General features: G+C 47.5%; 1 protein-coding gene across 1 annotated transcript; it reads left to right on the forward strand.

Annotated features, from left to right (window-relative positions):
- Positions 1-6666: 6666 nt before the first annotated feature.
- LOC121172327 (pepsin-3-like) lies at positions 6667-14111 on the forward strand. Its single transcript, XM_041004182.1, has 9 exons — positions 6667-6722; positions 7100-7259; positions 9150-9267; positions 10072-10190; positions 10735-10934; positions 12027-12143; positions 12658-12802; positions 12947-13045; positions 13962-14111. Exons 1-9 carry the CDS (start codon positions 6667-6669, stop codon positions 14109-14111), a joined length of 1164 nt encoding a protein of 387 aa, XP_040860116.1.
- The last annotated feature ends 10357 nt before the right edge of the window (positions 14112-24468 follow it).

The following is a 24468-nucleotide window of genomic DNA, read 5'->3' on the forward strand; positions in this document are numbered from 1 at the left end:
CACCAGAGGTAACCCCAAACCTGACTCCTGTGTGTGCCAGCCAGTGCGGGATCTGGCTCAGTCCATTATCCACATCAAACTATATACACACTGGTGGTTGCAATTGTTGGGTCAGTTCTGTCTCTAGCCTTATCTCATATGCAAACCAACGGATACATCCCTGTCCACCACACATGCAGGCCTTATGCACACCAGCAGGAACTGCAGCCTAGTCAGAGTGGACCCCAGTAACCCCCATCAGGCCTGCCCCGAGCCCTGGTTCCTGCACATGCTGGTTTGAGCAGCAGACTGGTCCAGTCTGTCATGCATCCCATTTGGCTCTCATACACATCAATGGGTGTTGCAGCCTAGCCCAGCCTGACCAACCCCACTATCCAGCCCACACCTTTGCCGGCAGGTGCCACTGCCTGTCCAGCCAGAGTTGTCCCTAGCTCTGGTTCCCATGCTCACCAGTGGGAGCTGTAGCCTGCCAGAGAAGTGTCCACAGTTTCTGTAGTAGGCCCACTCTCAGCCCCAGATTTTGCACTTTCCAGGTGGAAAAAGCCAAAGCAGCCTGCACTTATTCTGACTCCTAAATGTACCAGTGGATATGGATGCTTAGATCAGCCTGGCCCTCCCTCTAGCCCAGTTTACACGCAGACCAATGGGTTGTGTAGCTCTGCCCAACCTGATCTGCTCCAGTTCCAGCTTGCCAGCTGGAGCAGTGACACAGCAGGTGAGCCCCTGCAGTTCCCTTACTGTGCTTGCCCTCTCCCCAGGTCTTATGTGTGTGGCTGGGTGATGTGGCCCAGTCTGGTATGGTCTGCCTCATCTCAACATTCACTGGTGGGTGTTGTAGCCTGGCTTTGCCCTGTCTGCCTCCAGTTCCAGCTCATGCTGGTGGGTGTTGCAGCCTAGCCCAGCCTGGACTGTCCCAGTCCTGGCCCTAAACTTAACTGGTTGGTGTTGTGGCCCAACTTGGCCTGGTTCTCACATCTGCCAATGGGTTCTATGCACTGATCCAGCCTGGCCTGTCCTCAGTCCTGACCCATACATATGCTGGTGGATACTATAACCTGGCCTGGTCTGGGCTGCTCCCTGCCTTGGCTTTGTACTTACATGCAGGGATTGTATCCTGACAGAGGAGTTTGCTAGGCTCCTCTATCAGGTCACCAACCTTGCACACACCAGTGGGTGTTTGGCCCAGTCTGACTTGGCCCCCCTCTGCCACCATCCCCTCGGTCCCAGCACATACAGCAGCCTTGTCAGACCAGCCCATACCCATCTTGGCTCTTGCCATTGGATGTTACGGCCTAGGCCTGCCTGGCCCACCCCTAGACCCGGTTCTCTCATGGTTCAGTAGGTTCAGAGACCTAGCCCAGCCTGTCTTACCCCCACCCTGGCTCCTGTGAGCACTAGAGGGTGCTGGGGCCTGGCTCAGTCTGGTACACCCCAGACCCAATCCACACTTATGCTGAGAGATGCTATAGCCATGTCCAGCCCTCTTCATGGCCCCTCTGACTCTTGTGCTCACTAGTGGGAGTTACATCCCAGTTGGGGCATCCCCTTAGCTCTCCAACCAGGCCCCCTCTCAGCCACTGGCAAAAAACCAGAACATCAAGTGTTGAGGCAGTGGAGTGACCAGAACTTCCATGCAGGGCATGTCTCATAGTTGAGTGATATAATCACTTTGGAAAACTGTACAGTACTTTCTACCACAGCTTCACAAATGCTCCCACTATGACTTGGTAGCTCCACTCTTAGGTATATTCCAAACAAACACACACACACATCTGTTCTTCAAAGGGTGTGTGCTAGAGTGTTCATAGAGCACACTTGGAGACTACTCAAGTTTCCATCAATTGCAGAAGAGACCACTGAGATTTCTACTAACACAATAGAATAACACAGCACAAGGGATAAAAGAACAGCTTATAAGTACACGCACCACAGATGACTCTCATAAATGTGATTTTGAGCAAAGCAGCAAGATATATGCATGCAGGACCATGTCATTTATCATCAGAACAGAGACAGGCAAACTGAATTCAAGCTGTTTGAAGGTAGAGCAATGACATTCTTGGTCCAGATGTCTGGTTGGTGACTGGCAAGCGCCTGACAGAGCCTTGGAGCCACTGGTAATGCTCTGGTGTCTCTAGATTGTGGTTGCTGAGGACATGGTTTGGACATAGTCTCCCTGAGTCCAGGACGCATGAATTAATTATATTAAATGCATGGGAACTTCATCCGACTCTGGGAAGTGACGAACTAGACTGGACCCTGGCGACTGAACCCCGGTGACTTCACGGGAAGAGGAGAAAGATGCAGACATGCCTACTCCCTGGCCATAGCCACATAATGTCCTGGGCTGCCTGAGGCCTCAGCCAGCAAGCACTCCATCATTCCTTTAAAATCAAGAACTGCCTGATTTTAAATTAAGATTCTGGACACATGGGCTTAATACATCTCTTTTCTTTATGAAGCTAGCCTGCCTCAGGTGGTTTTTTTTTATCATAGCATTGGAAATACAAGTAATAGTCATGAAAGTGTTCAGTTTGTGCAAATTCATCAAGCGATTCCCTTGTCGTATGTACTTTTTGTGCACATATTATATTTAAAGAAAAGTTTAAACAATGATTTAGACTTCTAAGAAGTCAGTTGGAAAATACATGAACATTTAATTTTTCTTTTAAAGGCAAATTTCCAGACAGTGTGTGCTGTACTCTATGGTCAAATATCTGTGAGTTAATAAATATGTTTAATTACATCACTAATGGTGTTTACTTATGAATAACGGGGTTATGAACTATACATGTTCTGGGCTGAGACTGTGATAGAAAGCTCCAGGGTCCAGTTGTCTCAAGCCCAGCTCCACAGCACCTGTCACAGCTTACAAGTACTTAGATACTTGTAAGCAGTGCTTAGATAAGCACGCCATCTCTACCTTTGCAGGAATAGTTTGTTTAATCTCATTCCATTGCTTACTCTGATAGTTTCACGGAACATTACTGAACACCTGGGCCCTTGGCCTGGGGTGGCCTGCGTTAGAGACTATCCCCAGTGCCTCTCAAGGCCAGGCACTGCCACACTGAGTGCCAGCAGGGCTCATGGCAATGCATTAAACGCTATTGTCTAATCTCTTCGCTAGGCTAGCCTGGAACGTGAGACTATGCAGATTCCTAGTTGACAAACCTTAATGAGCCTTGTCTGCTGATCAGTTAGCAAAGTTCCCCTCTGTCCAAGAGTTCTGGAAAAAGGGGTCATGGGCATGGCTTCTCTGCTGGAGTGGCCATCCTACAGGAGTGACCACCAACTCTAACATGGACAGAAATCAAGGGAGATAAGAAACTTCCAAGGCCAGGGCTCTTCTGAGACCCAGGGTCTTTATTAAGTTATAAGAACCTGCACTGACCACTTAACCCACTGAAAAAATGAGGATAAAGCAGAGTCATTTTGGAAGAAAAAAATATCACGGTTCATAGAGTTCAGCCAGAGAGGCTAGCATTGTGGTATAGCAAGTTAAGTTAACACCTATGACACTAGCATCCCATGTCAGAGCATCAACTCAAGTGCCAACTGCTCTTCTTCTGATTCAGTTCTCTGATAATGTATCTTGGAAGAGAGCTAAGTGTGGTCCAAATATTTAGCCCTGTCACTTATGTGAGAAACTGAATAATGGAGTTCTGAGCAACTGGTTTCAGCCTGGACTAGCTCTGGCCTTTGAGGCCACTTGGGGAATGAAGCAATAGATTAAAGATCTCTTTGTCTCTCTTTTCTTCTTTCTGTCTCTACCACTCTTTCAAGTAAATGAAATCACCCTCATGGGCATGAATCCAACACTCTAAAGACCTCCCATCATGTGTTACCTTCTAATGGTTTCACTCCTATCAACAACACCAGCCTTGGGGACCATATCTTTAACATGTGGGACTTTGAGGGGTGGGAGGAGTTCAAAATCTACACTAGCATCCAAACTATACTAGGGCCACCCTAAAGACAGTCTGCCTTGTTCCCTGAAGTGCATCCCTAAGTGTGCCAGCTTCATCTGGGTGTCTAAATCTCTCCTGCAGGAAGACTTGTTGTGCTTCACAATTCCAGAACTTCCTTCAGTGTGATCCAGTAGTCTTTCTGGTGGCAAGGCAAGAAGCCTCCCTCCCTCTGTTCCTTCTCTTGAGCTGTCTTAGAGGCATCACAGAGTCCAGCAGTTTCCCACATGGTCCCATAATCAGTCTTGTGAGAACAGGAACTCTCGACTCATCTCTCTTACTTGCAGTCCTGGGATAGCCTGACCCTGTACAACCCACTTCCATGTAGCTGTAACCTTCTGGCACCACCCTTCCTATGAGAGTGTCCCTGACTTTATTCTAGACACAAGGGGTGTTTCAGGGTTAAGATCATTTAAGGTCCCACAGTGGCAGTTTAAATCAGTTGATAACCCACAACAAGGTGCTGGGAGGGGCTCATACACTATTGACCCCAGCCCCAGAATAGGCTGCACGTGCTCCCCAACATGGAGAAGGTGTTTCCCTACCTCACCCCTGCAGCCTCTACTCTACATTCTGTGGGCTCAGAAAAAACCCCAAGAGCACGACTGATGGAATCTCTAGAAGAGTGGATTCCCCTGCCACTCATTTATGACACCAAAATAAGGAACATGCTTCAATTTGATCCAAATCTCATCCTGTACCATAGCCGAGGAGTTATGTGACCACTTGATAGGTAGCCTGTAATGATGATGCACTCATACATTTTTAGTCTTATGCCACCACCCTCACTATAGCCTCTGGTAGGACTTTATCATCTGGTTCTGGTCACAACACTGAATAAGGGGAAGGACTTCTTTCCAGGCCAGACATCACGTCTGCTCCCTTCAGCCTGTAGGTAAAGGAAGTACAACTTCCTCACCCAAAGCCTGTCCAAACCGTCCACCTTTTATGTCCTATCCATACTAATGTTTATAGGTTCCAACCCCATAGACTTCTCCATCCCGCCACTGAGAACCAAGAGATGCTGGCATTCTTGTTCAGCATACTCTTCATGAACCTGCCTCATGGTTGCCCAGGAAGTTATCTTCTGACTTCCTAGAACTGTCAGCTGGAGTAGGTATGGCAACCTTATTTATAGCTGTCCAGTGTTAGGCAAGTTGTCAGAGTTTCCTTGAGACCATTCAGCCTTCCCATGCTGTATTACATTCACTGATTTATCGGGGGAAGACCATGTGTTTATCATGAGCCAGCTGCATGGGGTTCAGATGATGCCTACTGTGTTGGCCCCTTGAAAGGATCATAACCAGGACCAATGGAGCCCGCATCTTCTTCCCTCCAGATCTCATCAGGGGTTTGGCCATGGCACACATCAGTGTGACAGAGTAGCTTCTCCACACCTTGTTTGATGTGTGATCCTCTGTCTTTATCCCAAATTAATGCCTCTTCAATAGGGCCATTGTCAGCTCCGTAAAGACAACACCCACACAGACCATCACAAGGTCTTGAAATCAGTTCCTCCTACAGCTCCCTCTCAACATAACTTACAGTTGACACCAGATGTGCAAGAGCACACTCCACACTCTGAGCATTCATTTCTGCAGAAGTCAATACCGACTGAGTTACCTCCAGTTTAACTGGGTTTTTCTCTCTCTTTTTTAAGACTTTATTTTATTTATTAGAAAGGCAGATATACAGAGAAAAGGAGATACAGAAAGATCTTCTGTCTATTGTTTCGCTCCCCAAGAGACCACAGTGGCTGGAGCTGAGCCAGTCTGATGCCAGGAGCCAGCATCATCTCCTAGGTTTCCTACGTGGGTGCAGGGTCCCAAGGCTTTAGGCCATCCTCTACTGTTTTCCAAGCCACAAGTAGGGAGCTGGATGGGAAGTGGAGCAGCTGGGACATAAACCAGCACCCATATGGGATCCCAGCACAGAAAATGTTAAAATTTAGCCACTAGGCTATCACACCAAGACCCAGGGATTTAGCTCTCAGCCTATTCTCCAGAGGAAAGCATAGGATCCTACAGGTACAGTCCGGTTCCCAGTCTTGATTCGATTTGGCACTAAGCACAAGACTGACCAGCTACGAATTCTTGATTCTGTGCTTTAAGGAGGGAGTGATGAACAAGAAACAGGGGCAGAAACTAAATGTATCTGCACATACACAGATCCCATAATATCAAAGCTGAATGAAGTCATTTAAAGGGAGGTGTGTCCTGCACTCAAATCACACACTGTCCACATGGTCTGGGGTGGCACATATAGCAATGCTGCCCATGGCTAAGTTGGGCTGCTGCTCTCTAAGAACTGCAACAGTCCTGAAACATGTGCTATGTTCTGTTCATCGCTGAGCAACTTTGACAAAATAGCAAACTTGAAGTGTTGTAAACAGACCCTTCTCATTCCATAAATCACAGACACCACTCAATGGTGTCTTGCTTTGGCACCTGCTCTCCCAAATGTGGGATGCGGCATCAGTGGAAAGCAACTCAGCAGGCCATATCTTCAGAATGTGACTACAGGTAGGGATTAACTTATCAGAGAATGTTCTGTTTGAGAGTGTGATAGCAGATGGCATTTACATGCTGATAAGGGCTATTACAGTCAGCAAGTGACCCCTACATAAGCAGTGGATCTTACAGGTGTTGTACACCTGCCACTTGACCTGCCTTCCCCACTGACTTGGGAACCAGAAAGAACCATGAAGTGGCTGCTGCTGCTCGGTCTGCTGGCACTCTCTGAGTGCGTTATCCACAAGTGAGTCTGGCATCTAGGAGCAGTGAAGCAGCTCCAAGGGGGCAATTTCCCAGCACCCTGCTTTCTTCCATGACCCTTGTCTTTCTTCTGCTGTTTTCCTGCTTTCCTTCCATCATCTGGAATCTTCCTTCCTGGATTCTTTTCCCACCATTTTGGAGAGGCTGCACTGCAGGTGTGGTTTACTGCCCAGGCTCTGAATGCAGTTGGGGTGGTTTGGTGTTAGCACCATCACTGGTCAGCAGTTGACTCTCCCTTTGTGAACTGCTGTGTAACAAATGGAATTTTCTTCATAATTCCTTCCTTCTTTCTTGGACAGATCGCCTTGCCTTTCTCAGGCATTCTGTCCTAACCATGCATAAGCCAATATTCTCTCCCAGGGTACCTCTGGTCAGAAAGAAGTCCTTGAGGAAGAACCTGGTTGAGAAGGGCCTGCTGAAGGACTATCTGAAGACTCACACCCTCAACCGGGCCACCAAGTACTTCCCCAAGGATACCTTTGCCTCTGATTCTACTGAGAGCCTGGAAAACTATCTGGATGTGAGTGAATGGGCAGGTGGAAGGGGAAGCAACAAGAACTGAGGTAGCAGGAGACATGGTATCTGGGGAATATGGATGACAGCTAGGGACTGCTCCCTAGATCTCAGAAACCCAACATGGTCAAGGAAATTTATAGTGTAAATTGTCACTCTTAGTTGTTCATCATTCATTCATTTCTTTATTCTTTATTTATAATTTCATATCACATGTCAAGTCTTGTGCTGGGCTGAGGGGAGAGCACTAAGACAAGTTACAGTTTTCTAGGGGGAAGAATGATGACCTTACTGAGCCTCACCATCCAACAGCAAAACTAGGACAAGGGCAACAAACTGAAGGTGACACCCTATGAGCGAGTGACTCCTGGAAGACAGGGAGACTTCCTGGAAGCAGTAAAGGCAGAAGAGGGGTCTCCAAACAGAGAGAGGGAATTCCAGAGAGTTGGAGGCTGGGAGCTTCTGTTCAGCAAGTTCCATTAATAAGCCAAGCGAATTTTGTGTACAAACAAAAGGATGTGAGAGTAGTGGAGAAGGAAGGATGGTAGTGTCAAGTGAGGCTGAGGGGCCACAAGCAGAGCAGACCACGAGAGACCAGGAACTTGATGGCATGGATTAAAACTGCCACATATTGATCTGAATTACTGGGGAGAGGGTGCAGTCAGACTGGTTCTCAAGATCTCACTGACCATTAATGAGGACCCAACGCCACATCCAGGTCTTCAGTAGGCATTCAGTGTCCTTTCTGTGAATGGCACACAACCAAGGCCCCAAAGCAGTCTTGCCTGTGGTCAAGGACTTAGACTCTGTGGTTCAGAGACATGCTGCAAATAGGGGCTCTGACGCCTCCCGGCATGGTGATCATGTGCAAGTCATCCCCACCGAGCCTTGGCATTCTACTCGGCAGCACCGATCCACTCATGGCAACAACCACAGGTGGCTTCAAGCACCAGGGAGTGCTTAACACATGACCCTTAGAGGAGCTAAAAAACAGTAGGCCATTTGTTCATGAACAAATATTTATAAGGACCTACTAAGTGCCGGAGGCTCTGTACCTGCTTGGGACTGTACATTGAACCAAACAAAGTCTGGGAGTTTATATATGAGAGGTGGACAATCAATAAATACATATGGGAGATGAATGTGGATAATTAATGACTGAGTTAATTAATCACTTGGAAAAATAAAAGTAAGGTGAGGCATATTTGGATAAATGTGACCAGGGAATGATTCTTGGTAAAGGTGACATTGGACAAGGGCTCTAGATGAGGAATAAGGAATAAATCAAGGGATAGTTCAGAAAAAAATTTCTGGAACATTGAATATTCACTGCAAGGGCCAGAGGGTTGATGAAGCCTGTCACTCACTGAGAATATTACAAAACCAGGAATACTGAGCAGAGTCAGCAATGGGGAAAGTGCTGACTTTGAGAATAAAAACACTGACTGCTCCATTCTTGAAATCTGTTTACAACAAGGTTTAGGAACAAAATATCCCTATGAAATTCAATGTTCAAGTGACTACTATGTGTCTTCATCAGCAGTGAATGAGTTGAAGCTTCACTAGGCTAGGTGCGCCAGGTCATAACCCATCCTGTGTGAAGCTGTATTCTCTGAGTATGACATGGATACAGGCAGGACATTAGGTGAGAGAGGACTGCACATCTGCCTTGGGTGTAAATGTGCTCAGCAGAAAACAGTCAGAGACAATCAGGCAGCAACCAGAAAAGACTTCAAGGAGGAGTGAAACAGAGTGGGGCTTTGAAGGAGGGTACACTGGATGGGAATGGGAGAGGAAGGGAGGAGAAGATAAAGAATTGGGTGGGAAGTTGATCATTATAGGAGGTTGCATGTGGTAAACCCCTAGTATTTGAGCTGTGCTGTCCTGGTCCCTACAGACTGAGTACTTCGGCACCATCAGCATTGGAACCCCCGCTCAGGACTTCACCGTCATCTTTGACACTGGCTCCTCCAACCTCTGGGTGCCCTCTGTCTTCTGCTCCAGTGCTGCCTGCAGTGAGTGTCTGCCATCCACAACCCCTCCCCATTCACTTCTGCCTACTCAGCATCAGATGATGCTGGGAACCCTGAACACCCAGTGACATCTTACAGCTCCCACTCTAGCCTGTTGGAGTCACTCAGGGATTCAATCAATAGGACTTATCAAGGCAGTTTCTGCGAGCCATGCACTGGGCACAGGTGTACAAGGGGCAAAGGGAAAAAGGTGGTCAGATGGACTCATGCAGAAAAAAGTCTATGGGTGGGAAGTCTAAAAGGTAGCAAAGATGAAGAGTTTCAGGTTGGCAGCTTCACTGGGTCCTACAAGAGACAGTGGATAAATGCTGGGCTGGGACATTATGGAAGACAGAGAGCAGCACGCAAGTCAGTGTTTTGCAAATAAAAGAGACTTTGTCAGTGGAAATCACCACAATGTTTAAGGCTCCATCCTCTTCCATTTTGTCTTTTTATTTGAGGAATTACAGGGAAATCAGTGGTGTCCCAACTGGAGCCTGGGCTGTGCACAGGGCTTTGGCAGTGCATAGCACCATGGATAGCACTGTCATTTTGATGCTCACCTGCGGGTCCTAGGAAGGACCTGAGGTCGACTGTGACAACCCAACAATGAAATGGTGCTGGTTGCCAAAATATGGGATTGGATCCTGGAGACTCTTGGCTTCTAAATGTAATATTAAATGTCGTCCTGGGATGATGGTCACCTTTCTCCTTGATATCACCACACAAGAAAATAAATTCAATATCAAGAAGGCATGCCAATCTCTTGCAATTGGGGGTTAATGGCATCATTCTTTGTCTTTGCAGGCGTCCATAACCAGTTCAACCCTGATGACTCCTCCACCTTTAAGGCCACTGGCGGGACGATCTCCATCACCTATGGCACTGGCAGCATGAGCGGCATCCTGGGATATGACACTGTGAATGTGAGCACTTAGGGTCTCCATCTCCTCACACTTTCTGTCCCTGGGGCCACCTTCCAGACACTAGGTGACTTCAGTGAATGACCCAAAACAAAGTCTTTCTAACAACATGGTCTTGGAGATCATGCAAACAGCCTAATGGATGGTGACACATACATTCTGGGGCTGAGCTTACTATACATAGGTACGTGGTTCCTGGAGTCCTTAGCTAACCACAATGCTGAATGTTATGGAGAAAGCAGGGAGAAAGGGCACAGCTGTTTGACTTTCTATTAGCATCTTGCCTCCCCCTCTTGTGCCCTCTAGTACTATAGATAGATCTCAATGCAAGTCATATCCTAAAATCATAATACATCAGTTGTCAAGGTTTTGTATAGTGGGATGATGCAAACATCTCAGGAGGCAGTGCTTCTCCAGGTCTCACAGCCTGATGACCTGGAAGTTGGATCTTCTTAGAATAATACAGGATAGTTCTGTATCCACTAGTGCTCCATGAACTTGTGTTCATGTTGGACATCATCTCTGTCACCCTTTCCTCCTTACACAGGTTGGAGGCATCGAAGATACCAACCAGATCTTTGGCCTGAGTGAGTATGAGCCCGGCTCCTTCCTCTACTATGCTCCCTTTGATGGCATCCTGGGTCTGGCCTACCCCAGCATTTCTGCCTCCGATGCTACTCCCGTCTTTGACAACATGTGGAATGAGGGCCTGGTGTCCCAGGATCTCTTCTCCGTCTACCTGAGCTCGTAAGTTGGTAACCTGGGGTTTTCTTCTCCCATGCAGATCATTTCCACCTTGCCCAGCAAGGCTATCCAGGGCTTGATGGCCAGGGGATCAATTTAGAAGAATAAAATTTTCAAAGTCAGTATTGAAATCCAGAAAAGTATATAGGGTTGAGTGCTGCCAAATCTCTCTTGAGTTCACTCCTCTCTTTTTAAATAATTGGTCCTCACTCAGAGTTATTTACCAGAGTTAAGTATTGCCTCTTGACTCATTGAATTTTGAAATCATTAATCATTTGCTCTAGGACTAGTTGTCTCACCCTTAGCCCTCAAAGATACTATTAAACTCACTGGAAACAGGGTCAAGATTCACAGCAAAAAAGAGCAGAAATGTCTGGAATGTAAAAGAGGTATTAATAATGTTGGTAGAAAATGAAGTTGACATTTTAGGGAGTGGTGGTTTGTTGGGGTTGAATTTACCATACAAGGTGCTAGGATCGTTAGTCACCACAGCTAGGCCAAGGCAGTAGATATGACAACAATGGACAATCTGGAATGGAATTTGTACATTATTGAGGCTGTCCCATGCATAGAATGGTGTGCAGTAGATCACAACCTCTGATAAATTATGCCTCAGTGGCTTCCCATATAAACACTCAATCACAAAAAGTCACAGATATTTATAAATGCTGAAACACAAGCCTTGTCACAGAACAAACCATGCCCAACATTGAGTCCTTAAGTCCCAACCGCATTGAATTAATTCCTCTTGTGGTCAATGAGTATGAGCATGCTAAGGACACAATTGCAAACAGAAATTTGTAGGTTCATCTTGACCACAACTACACAACTATGTCGACTTGAGCAGGTGACCTTACTTCTCTGAGACACAGGGTCTTGAAAAGTCAGAATGGTATGGACCACTGTGTAGATCTGGCATTACAAGAGAAGTACTCATGCCAGCTACATATTGAGCAGGTCTCCTGGCTCTCACAAGTACCCCATCAATGGGAACTCCAGGTCTGTACACAGCAAATATGCAAGGTGTGCTTGAATGAATGAATGAATGAATGAACGAATGCCTGTCTTCTCTCCCTGCCTCTGCACTTCCCACAGTGATGACGACAGTGGCAGCGTGGTCATGTTTGGTGGCATCGATTCTTCTTACTACACTGGAAGTCTGAACTGGGTGCCTGTCTCTTATGAGGGCTACTGGCAGATCACCGTGGACAGGTGAGACCATGCTGCTGCAGGACACCCTGCTGTCCTGGTATGATCTTTGATCTCATTTCTTTGTGGACTTTTGATGATGTGCTGTCCTGTTCTTCCTGGAACAGCCAGCACATTTGGGAGTAAGCTAGGATCTTCCCCGCACAGACAGAGGCCAGGAAAGCTACCTCACAGAAAGGGAAGAAAGGAGAGGTGTACCCTGGCACCTAGATCTACAACAGGAATAGCGCATCCACTTCTTTGCTGTCTGGGTCACCTCACCACATCTCAGCACACTTGGGCAGGCATGACAAGCCAAGTGTCCAAGAGCATAGAGGCAACCTGGGAATAATCTGAAATTCTGTCTCTGTAGGAAGACTGTGGTTTGCATTTTAGGACTAAGCACAATACCTGAGAAGCTGTCTCAGTCCAACCATTCCTGGCCCCGTAGAAGTCTGACTTCCCAGCTGTTCTGCTCCCTAGGGTCACGAGTGTAATGGTGGGGACTCACTGAAAGATTTTGGTCTTTCTCCATCAGCATCACCATGGATGGGGAGACCATTGCTTGTGCTGATGGCTGCCAGGCCATCGTGGACACTGGCACCTCTCTGCTGACCGGCCCCACCAGTGCCATTTCCAGCATCCAGAGCTACATTGGCGCGTCTGAGAACTCTGATGGCGAGGCAAGTCACACAGGGATCTGACCTAGCACACGACCTGTGCGAGTATCATGATCATGAAATCAAACACACTAATTCGTTTTCTCTTTTGGTTTTTTTCCTGTTCTTTTCTTAAGTCCTCTAACTCTTTACACTCATGCCTTGTAGATGGTTGTGAGCTGCTCCTCCATGTACTCCCTGCCCAACATTGTATACACCATCAATGGAGTCCAGTACCCTGTGCCCGCCAGTGCCTACATCATGGAGGTAAGGGAGCACTTGGCCAGCTGCTGGACAGCCCCCCAAAAGTGGCCACCCATTCTCCTCTGCATGAGGGAACGGACACTTCTCCTAGCTGAAGCCAAGGCTCAGAGGGACTCCTGCTTTGCACTGCTGTTGATAGAGTAAACTCCCTAAAAGTACAAGAATGAGTATTGGATTAATCCCCTAAGTATAATGTGAGACCAAGAAAAAAAGATTGCATGAAGATTGGATTTGTTTTGTATGGACACCTGTAATCAGATTGAAGAGCCTCAATATCTTGCCTTTCAATGCTGAGCAAAGTGTTACCTCTGTCAGCTTTATTTGTCTTCTAAAACCAGAGAGGTCAGCTTTATCCCACCATGAATGTGGTTAGGGGGTCAGGATGATACTGATATCTTCTGTACACCAATGACCAATGGAAAACTCCTTGCTGCCTATTCCGATCCCAAACAAAGTCAAGTATTCTTAGTGGGCTGGCGGTACCTAGTAAAAGTTCTCCTACCTAGCCACTCCCTCAGTTTTTGTAGCCTACAGCCAAATCTGAGCCCAGTTATGCAGGGAGTATAGGAAATCATGGATGCCTACTGTGCTTGCGCATGCCTCCTATGTCATTGCCCACTGCAACAGGTCTGCACTTCAGGATTCCAAATCTCTTTCTCAGAACCTGACATCTCCCTAGAAACTGTGCTAGGATCATGGTCCTGTGTCTAACCATGACAGTATACAATGCTTAGCAATTGTGCACCACAAGAGGGCTGGCAGGTGCTTCTACAGGCAAATCCACACCAGCAAGTACCACAACCACAAACACAGAAAATAACACCATCTTGCACACTACTTGGTGTCATAATAAGGAACCCTTCATATGTTATTGTTAAGTTCCACTAACCCTCCCTCTGCTTCTCATGCCCTTCTCCAGGAGGATGGTGTCTGCATGAGTGGCTTCGAGGGCATGGATGTCGACACCTCCACGGGTGAGCTCTGGATCCTGGGTGATGTCTTCATCCGCCAGTACTTCACCGTCTTTGACCGTGCCAACAACCAGGTTGGCTTTGCTGCTGTGGCTTAAGTCTACAACTTTAAAACCTCTCCCAGAGGTATCTGACCTCCTTTCTGCATCCCCTTAGAAGGATTGGATTCTCCTGATTGTTCTAAAAAGACAGTGACCTCGCAATGCAAGTAGATTCTTGACCTTGTTTCCAATCATTCTCATAATAGAGAATAAAAATGCTGATGAAAATGTGTATGGCTGTTTTTTTTCCCCCACTGGTGTGTCACCTCCCATTGCTGGGGTGACAGCACCAGGCACATATCTACTCCACTTCATCCCCAAGGGCCTTCTTGTGTCTGGGAGCAGGCAGAAAGGAAGCTGGTGGCATCTTTCAAAAGGGGCAGCCACAGGACTCATGAGCAAGACCAGCGGCCAGGGCTGTGGTTTGAATACCAGTTCAACCACTCACGCAAACGTCGCATCCCAGATTCCTATGTCCATGCATAAGGGATTACATGAACTCTTACCTGGCTCTAGAGGTGGCCCTTTGGGAAGTGATTGGCTTTACATAAGGACATTGGAGCGACACCTATGCTTGGATTCTGGGAGCCTTCTAAGAAGATAGTGAGATTCCAGACCTCACTCTGGCATGCCTCCCTGTGCTGCACCAGGTACCTATCACCAAAATCTCCTCACCAAATTTGACAGCATTCAAAGCTCTTGCGCTTGAGCAGCAAAACTCTGAACATCTTATATCTCCTTTCCATTAAGTTTCCACTTCCTCAGGGTTTCCTTATACTGATAAAATGCTGATGAGTACTGCAGGCCTCCAAGAGCAAGGATCGAGATCAGGCAGGTCTGTCCCTGCCTCTCACACCTTAGGGGAGGGTTGTGAAGTCCCCTTCGAGTTCCAGAAGAACTGAGAGCCCAGAGCAGTGAGCAGCTCACTGATACACCTTGATTGGCCTTCTTCTCTTGACTCTCATCCCAGCACTTCTTTCATGCTCTGCTTTGGGAAAACTCAGTCACAGGTGAGGCAGTCATGGCATCCACCATGACGGTGGCAAACCACTCTTCTGCCCACCCTTCAATCCAACATCAGTATCTTCTGTAGTAGCTAATCCCAATTGCCTACAGGAGGGACTCAGGTTAAACTCCTGGCCTCAGGCTGGTCCTAAATATTATGGGAATTGAGGAAGTGGCTGTGAAACATATTTCTGTATCACTTTTTCTCGTTCTCGCTGTGATTTTTCCTTCAAAATAAATACAATCTAGGCATGAAGAATATATCTTGGGGGCAGGCATTTGGCATCCCAATTCAGACACTATTTGGGACACTCATATCTCATATCAGGTACCTGAGTTCACGTCTGGGCTCTGTTCCTTTTTCCTGCTTCTTGCTGAGTTGCAGACTCTCAGGTAACAGGTGATGGTTGAAGTACGTCGGGCACTGTCCCCACATGGGAGTTCTGGAAAGCATTCATAGTCGCTAGCATCCAGCCTTGTTCTAGCTGTTGTGGGCACTTGGGGGTGAATCAGAACATAGGAGGTGCCATTCTCTGCAGGTTGTCTGCATACTCAACAAACAAGTAAATGTATGTTTTGCTTATTTTATATTATTTTATTTTTACTTTTCTTTTTAACATTGTTTACATACTTGAGAGGGATGTGCACCCATGTCCACTTCTGATTAGAGTACAGAGAATCAGGTATGAAGGTGGGTAGGTGGGACACACCTTTCAATTTCTTCTTTTCTCCTGTGTCCACAGGGGAGGTGGAGGGGGCTTCCCCTTCCTGCCAGACTGCATTAGCATCGAGCGATTGGGGAGTCTGCTAGAGATGGTGATGTTGGGAGGAGTTTTCCAAGGCTGTTACTTTAGTGGTGTTAAGAAGTTTTGAGAAGTTGTTGACCTCATTGCTCTGGTGTATAAAATCTTTCCAAGGTTGATCAAATCTACCTTTGTGCATTCATAGATGCAGATCACACAGCCAAGGTTGTTGATTGACCCAGACTGCAAAACTTGGCCAGAAGAATCGCCCAAACGGTTCTGCTTTCCATCCAGTGACAAGGCAGTCCATGTGCCCTGCTTGCCTAGTTAAGCTGGCTGCCATGCCTCTGGTGTGCATGTGGGCATGTTATTCACTGCACAGGTTCAGCAAGTGAGGATGTTCAGTTCGGACACATGCAGTTCAGGGTGCAACAACACATCCTGAGATTTTTCCTTGTGGCTGGGATCTGACTCCCGCGGTCCTGTTGGGGATTCTTCCAAGAAACCTCCATCACTTGGGGTGATCTCAGACATGACTCTTGTGTGCACCAGGCAATGCAGGTCAGGTCCATTTTGTGATCTGCACCAGCCAATGCACATATTGTTGGATGCAGCTGCCTGGCCAGTTCCCTTTCAGTCCCATACCTCATGCAAACCAACTGGTGCTGCAGCCCAGCTGACCACTCTCCCTTGACATATTCATCATATATACCAGTTGTTGCTGCAACATAGTTGGGGCGCCACCCCTCCCATAACCTGCATAAACATATCCCCAGCCTTGCCTTTTGACTGTACCAGCCTCTGTTCTTTGCCAGCCTGCTTCAGGAAAAATTCCATATGGCTCTCCTGCTGTGGCTTAGGTCAGCCTGCCTCACCTGCAGACCTAGTTATCACGGATGCCAACAGGTGCCATTGCCTTGTCCATTCTGGCCCATTGCAAGCCCTGACATTTGTGTTCACCAGTGGAGATACAGCCTCGTAGGGGAGTGTCCACAGTTCCCCTGCCAGGCATGCTCCCAGCCCTGGGTTTGCATGTGGTAGTGGGTGCTGCTATCCAGTCTGGGATGTCTCGCCTCAGTCGTACATTTGGCAGCAGGTGCTGCAGCCTGACTCATCCCAGCCTAACCTGAGTCTAACCCTAGCCAATGCGTGTGGCAGCTTGTTCCAGCCTGGTAATTCCCAGCACCAGTCCTCTCTGAACTGACATGGATTAAGTCTAACCAGCCTCGTTTATACCCTGTCCTGGTTCTTGCTCACGCCAGTGTGTGCTATGACCTGGCCCAGCCTGACCCTCCCTCCATCCCCAATACCACCCAGACCTGGCCCATACATATGTTGAAAGGTGTTGTAATCCAGCCTAGAATGGCCTTGCTTTGAGTCCCAGTTCTTGTGCTCACCAGCAGGAGCTGAGACCTGCCATGGGAGTTATCCAAGTTCCCCTACAAGGCCTGCTCCCAGCCTTAAATCCCATGTGGGCTGGCTCATGCAGCAGCCATGTTTGGCCTGGTCTTTGTGTGTACTAGTGGGTACGACAACCTGTCCCTGTCCAGCCTCTTCCCATCCCAACTAATGTGAGTGACAGGTGCGTTCTTGTCGGGTGAGTTCATCACCCCCAATTCTACGTGTGAACTGGTGGATGCTGCAGTCCCACAGAGGAGAGCCCATAAGTCTCCTACATAAACTGCCACTGGATTCAGTTCTTTCACATTTGGAGGTAATGTTGCCCAGCCTGATATGGCTCACTTCCTGCTCTGCTGCTTTGAGTGGGTACTGTGGCCTAGCGCAGCCGGGCATGTCCTCCAGCCTCAGCTTATGTGTTCATCAGTGGGTGGCAGGCAATACTATCTGGCCCAGTCCAAGTCCCCATGTGACGTGACACCTTGTCCTGACCCAGATATTCCCTCTGTTTTCACCCCTCTAAACCATTCCATCTAAGCTCCCGTGCCCCTTCCAAGTACACTGGCCCTTTGCATGGAAGACCCTAGAAGTCACGCCTCCTCTTAAAACATGTTTTAGGCCGCTCCCACTCCAATTCCTCCACAGACCCTCTGCCCTGGGAAATCTGCTGCAACGCCCACCTTTCAACCTGGACCATGGTAGTATGTCCCAGTCCGGTGTCCTCTGCCTTCCACACATGTCACCTAAAGAAAAAAAGAAGGAAGGAAAGAGAGAAAGAAATAAAGGGAAAAGGGAAGAGGAAAGAGAGAGAGAACAAAAGAAAAAGCACATTTGTCTACTTACTGATATAACTAACACAAATTTGGAATTAACCAGGCCCAGAATGCCCACCAGCTACTGGATAGTTTTCTCACATCAGTGTAAAACATGGCTAGGTACAAGAACATCCAGGCAGTTGCCTATAGCTGGGGAATACATATATTTTTTTAAACTATGCATTGATTTTATTATGTTTGCACCAAAAGAATATTTTATTATAGGTGTAATTTTTAGATAGCCTCTCTTTCCTGCACAGTAAGAACTCTAGAGAGGCAGAGACAAAGCAGAGTGGTGCCCTCTGGTAGCCGAGATTTCTCTGGACAAGTTTTGTGAATGCATCAGGCACCAGAACCTGAGGGGCCACTGGCATCCTGGTTGAACACCTATTCCTGCCTCTAGGGTGAGAAGGTCCTAAAGGAACCAAGAAAGGAAGAGGACAGCTTAGCCAAGTGGCTCTGCAGAGACTCATCATGTGACCTGGTACATGGAACATAGCTCCTGCTTGATTTGGCTCTGATCCTATTACTGCACATAGAAATTGAAGTCAAAACTGTGTTACAGTCTCAGTCAGGAGCCAGGGGCATCCACAGGCTGGAGTGTGCAGAGGAAAAGGAAGGCAAGGCAGAGGATATGGAAGAAGTATTAGAGAGAGAGAAGGTGGAGAAGACAGAACACTGCAGTGGTGAGTGGGAACAGTTGTTGTGAGACAAATTCAGAAGCTGGAATGGTCCTAGGTGAAATGCCACTGTCAGGCTGATAGCACATTCTCCAAACAGGATGCTTCTCACAGAGCCATACTTTCTGAACTGTGAGTCACATGGCATAGGAGTGCTATGTACTGCATTAAGAAGTTACTTTCCTTAAAGGGAGGTCTTGTTGGGAGGGGGCATGCAGAAAATAGCCTAAGCAGTTATGTCCAGGAGATGAGGCTGGTCTCTGTGTGTCTCCTCTCTGGACTCAGCTTCTCTGCTTGGAGGCAAGACAGCAGAGCATGGAAGAGCATGGGGTAAGGGACAAGAAAGATCAGCCTTCAGCCCAATACTCCTCGCAGCAAAGTTATCTTATCACAGTCCCTATTTGCCCACCTGCAAAACAGAGAGCAGCAAACACTGTGTCCAGACACTGGTGCCAGCTTGTGAGTGAGCCAACACAGGCAAAATGCTCAGAACACCCGGCACATTGGCTACCAGATCATCTCAAGAGTTCCAGTGCAAGGACAGTGGCCAGCTTGCAGGCAGATGTGCAATAGTTCAGAGGAAATAAATGAATAAACGACTCATACATCAAACTGGACGACTTTCTGGAATCAATGAGAATCCTCTTCCCTACATTTCTCAAAGGAGTCTATGGCCCTTAGAGCTACAGTGACACAAAGACAGAACACACCTTTTGGAGCTCAAAAGAAGCTTAAGCGACACATTTTATTTTGGTTTTTAAGGTTTTACTTATTTCTGCTGGAAAGGTGGATTTTCAGAATGAATGGTTTTCCACCTGCTGATTTGCTCCCCAAATTCTGCAATGGCCAAAGCTGAACTGATCCAAAGCCAGGAGCCATCTGGTTGCAGTGTTCTAAGGACTTGAGCCATTCTCTGCTGCTTTCCCAGGCCATAAGCATGGAGCTGGAGGAGAAGTGGAGCAGACAGGAAAGGAATTGGTACCATGTACTGCACCAGTGGTTGAAGGTAGAGGAGTAGTCCATTGAGCCATTGTCCTGACCTAAGGGACACATTTCCTAATAGTAAATTATAATCAAAAATCATTGAAGCAATTCACTATTTTCTGAAAAATTTACAAACTGCAGCTGGTGTGCTACCTCGACTGGCTAATCCTCCACTTCCAAGCACAGATATCCCACAGAGGTGCTATTTTGTGTTCCAGTTGCTGTACTTCCCATCCAGCTCTGTGCCTGTGGCCTGGGAAAGCGGCAGAAGACAGCCCAATCCCTGGGACCCTGCAACCATGTGGGAGACCCGGAGGAAGCTCCTGGCTTTGTATCAGCTCTGCTCAGCTCTGGCTGTTGAGGCCACTTGGAGAATCAATCAGCACATTGAAGATCTTTCTGTCTCCCCTGCTCTGTAAATTTACCTTTCAAGTGGAAATAAGTAAAACTTTTTCCCCATTTTTTCTTTACTTTCGGCACTCTTTACATAGTTGATTATGACACAAAGGTTCAAGGGCTACAGGAAAGTGGGTAAGACTATTGTTTCCACATGTTTTCTCCTGTATCTGGGATAAAGGAGGAGCTAAAGGGAGAAGCCCCACCGAGTCTCCCACCGATTCCAGGTCTGTGATATGGAACATGCTCCGAGGGTGTTGCTCAAGTGGTATTGTTAGCTCAACAGTTCTGAATTGCTGCCAATCTATCTTGCCATTCCAACGCAATGAGGTTGCTGCAGAATCCACTGATTGACAGTCCACCTTAGAGTCTCCATTTCCCCAGTTTTTCACTGCCAACACATGGCTGGGGTAGATGATTGATTTGTTCTGTCCTCTGCTATGGTGCCAGGTATCCTCTGCAGCTTCCAATAGACTGCCATATCCTCCATGTGCACCTGGTCATGCTCTCCAGTGCTCCGTCTGAGCTTCTTAGGAGGCTCGGCTCTGGCACATGCACTCCATGGAAGACCATGGAACCTGCACTTCTCTTCATGGTTAGGATTCTGAATTTGGCAGTTTGATTGGGGAGATGCCAAAGAAATTTTGTCTGAAATGTTCCCAGACCAGATTCTTGTGTGTACTTGCAAGTACAGGGCCCGGTACAGCCCATCGCCCCAATCAGCTGGTGGTTGCAATTGCTGCGTTGGTTCTGTTCCCAGCCCTGACTTCTACAAGAACCAATGGGTGTTGCAGTCCAGCCTGATTCTGCCCAGCACACACTCAGCCCTCACACAAACCAGTATATCTTCAGTATAGTTGGAACGACCCACAATAACCCCCCCCCCCACCAGACCCACCGCCTGCCCTGGTTCCCGTGCTTGCCAGGATGTACAGCAGACTAGTCCAGTCTGTCCCACATCCCATTCAGCTCTCATGCATGTCAGTGGGCTTTGAAGCCTACTTCAACCTAAGCAGCTTCACTATGCAGCCCACACACATGCTGTCAGTGTTGGGTGCCTTTGTATAGCCACCTCTGCCCCTGTCCTGGCTCTCGTGTTCTCCCGTGGGAGTGGGAACCCAAAAGGGAGGCCCCCACTAGTTTTCTTCTAGGCCACTCCCACTCCCTGATTAAGCACTCTGCAGCTGGTTCTGGAATTTAACTTGACATGCTTTGGGTCCAGTGCCAGCCTCTGCCAGCTGATGCTGCAGCAAAGCCCAACCAATCCTCACCCACTCGAATTTTTGCTTGCACCAGTCTGAAAAAAGAAAACATTACACAACTAAAACCAGCACCAGCATTGAAGGTATTCTACATACACAGGGAATGGGTCCAGTGAAAATCTGAAGTGTAGAGCACGGCAGGCACATGGGGAAGGACCATCAACCCTGGAGTGCCCACTTGGCTGGGATCTCAGCAGGGACTGAATTGTGAGTTCAAGGAATCCCTCCTGACACCCTCAACACAGCCACTGCCCTTTTCTCACACGGCTCAGGGGACTACCTGACCCTTCACCATCTTCCTGCCCTGGTAGTGACAGTCTGAATGAGTCCCCGGACACTGGACCTATGAGAACTCAATCCTAGCTGGGAGGCATTGCTGGGGCAGCTGGTCTCACTCATCCTAGAAAACTGGGAGGAAGCACGCCCTGTTAGGGTGGAAAGGAGAGGGACAAGGAACTGAGAAGCACTGGAAATAGGCCCCCTGAGCTCAGCTATAGGACATAGAAAATGTGCAAGGACCTTGCTCATGGCAGCTGACAGACTCTTGGGAAAACACAGGTCACCACAGGCCACCTGTCACAGCAGTCAACTTCACAAGAGATGCCTCTGTGGGGCCATCATCCCACAGGCACACAAGCCCTAAAGGGGCAGAGTCTTGGCCTTGTCTGTGAGGGCCCTGTCAGCAGGTGTCTATGTAATAGATACATGCACTGCCCAGGAAAGAGCAATATCAAAAAGCAGGATTAAGGAGGCTTTTGCCTAGAGGCAAAGCATCCAGCTATGGATACTGGAACAACCATGCAGCAGCTCCCTCGGAGGCCACCTGCACCCATGTCCCCTAAATTCTCAGTCCCTCTGTGGACCTGGTCCCTTTACATGCACGCATGTAGACGAAGCTCCAGATCCCTGGGAAGGTGAGGCATGTATATTACCAGTTGCACTATAGCATGGAACAGAGATATGTTTTCATTTTTCCAATTCTCAATGACACTATGGCTTAATATGCTTTCTCATTCTGAGAGGCAGACTGGCTTGGGGGTCAGAAATGCATCATGGGGGGCCCGGCACAGTGGCGCAGTGCACGCCCGGGATCCCATATGGGCGCCGGTTCTATCCCGGCAGCCCCTGCCTGTGGCCCAGGAAAGCAGTCGAGGACCGCCCAAAGCTTTGGGACCCAGCACCTATGCTTTAGACCTGGAAGAGGCTCCTGGCTTCGGATCGGCATAGCATCGACCGTCGTGCTCACTTGGGGAGTGAATCATCGGATGGAAGATCTTCCTCTCTGTCTTTCCTCTCTGTATATCCGCCTTTCCAATAAAAATAAAATAAATCTTTAAATAAAAAAAAAGAAATGCATCATGGGACTTCCATAACCTCATGGATTGGAGTACCAGTTGAAATCGGGGAGTTGCAGTATGATTTAGCTTTATCTTTGTACACCTGGGAAAGCAATAGTTAATGGCCCAAGGGCTTGGTCAGCTGTCACCCATGTGGGTTACCTGCATAGCACTTGGTGCATATTTTGGCCTCCTAAACCACAACAGGATAAGATTCTTCTCTGAGTGTGTGTGTGTGTGTGTGTGTGTGTGTGTGTGTGTGTGTGTGTGTGTGAATGGTGAGCCTCAGAAACAAATAATACAAATGACAATATTTCTACTTACACATACTGGAAAGGTTAAAGTGGCTGACACATACAACTGGAGCTCCCATATGGAGCAGGTGGCATAAGTTAACAAATAGATCACTTTGGAAAGCTGTACAGCATTTCTGCACAATCTACACAAACGCCTCCTCCACAATTCGGCGATGCCCTCTTTGCAAAACATGTACTAGAATGTTCATAGACCACTGCTCACATGAACCCCACATGGAACCTCCCCAACTAAACCACAGATGAATCTCATGAACCTCAGTCTCAGCCAAGAAAGAAAGAAAGAAAGAAATGAATTAAGGAAGGAAGGAAGAAAGAAAAAAAGAAAAAAAGAAAAAAGAAAGAAGGAAAGAGAAAGAAGGAAAAAGAAAGAAAAAGAGAGAGAGAAAGAAGAATCAGTGAGACACACAAGCATGTGTTACACAGTGCTATTTATAAAGTGGACAATAACAGACAGAGGGACCCACGTTGTGTGCAGTGACAACACTTACACTCTTGGGCCAGAAGGCCGTTGTCAACTGGCAGAGTGTGAGGGAGCTTTGGGACTCTTGTGCTGCTGTGCATTTACCTAGATCATGATGTTGGTGCCATGGTGTGAACAGGCTTGTCTCTTTGAACAACAACAGGAGTTTACCACCATAATCCAGATCAGATATCTTTTCCTTACAATGTTACCTGCCTCAAGTAGATGAGCACAGCAATGACAACCTAATACTCACGGAAGTACTCAGCTTATGCAAATCCAGTGATAATCCAACATGTAGCCTTTTCTGTGCACACTGTGTTTAAGGAATGTTTAGGGGCTGGTGTTGTGGTGTGGCACTGTAAGCCACACTCTGTCATACTGGTATCACTTATTGGATGACAGGTTCAAGTCCCTGGTTCTTTAGCTCTGATGTAGGCCTTCTAAACTGAATGGGAAATCAGTGTAAGATGAAATAAGACCTTGACCCAGGCCATTCACCTGGGAGACTGAATGATGTTCTCACCTTATGGCTTCAACTGCGACCAGTTAACACCTTTGTGACCATTTGTGGAGTGAACCAGCTGCTTGATTCCCTCTCTCATGCAACCACACATACTCTCTGTCACACACTTTCTCTCCCCTTCTCCCTCTCCCTTCCCTCTCTATGACCCTTGATAAAAAAAAAACAAGCATTAAAACTAAATTTCAATAATGATGTAGAGTTAGAAGTAGTCACCTGGAAAATACATGGGCATCTATTTCTTTCTTTTGCAGACAAGTGGAAAAATCAACAGTTGAGCAGAGTATAAGCATGTGATGAGACAACATGGTCTCTTCTGTATGGTGCCTTATATATAAGTAAACACATACACTCATTCACATTAAAGGAGGTCAGTCCTGGATAATGGGGCTAGGAGTCATTTTTAAAAGATTTAAACATATTTTGAGTTATGCCAGAGAGAGAGAGAGAGACAGAGAGAGAGAGAATGATAATGAGAAGCCGTCAGCAGCCGC

The sequence above is a fragment of the Ochotona curzoniae genome, unplaced genomic scaffold (assembly GCF_017591425.1).
Source record: "Ochotona curzoniae isolate NIBS_2020 unplaced genomic scaffold, NIBS_Ocur_1.0 scaffold_3171, whole genome shotgun sequence".
NCBI lineage: Eukaryota > Metazoa > Chordata > Mammalia > Lagomorpha > Ochotonidae > Ochotona > Ochotona curzoniae.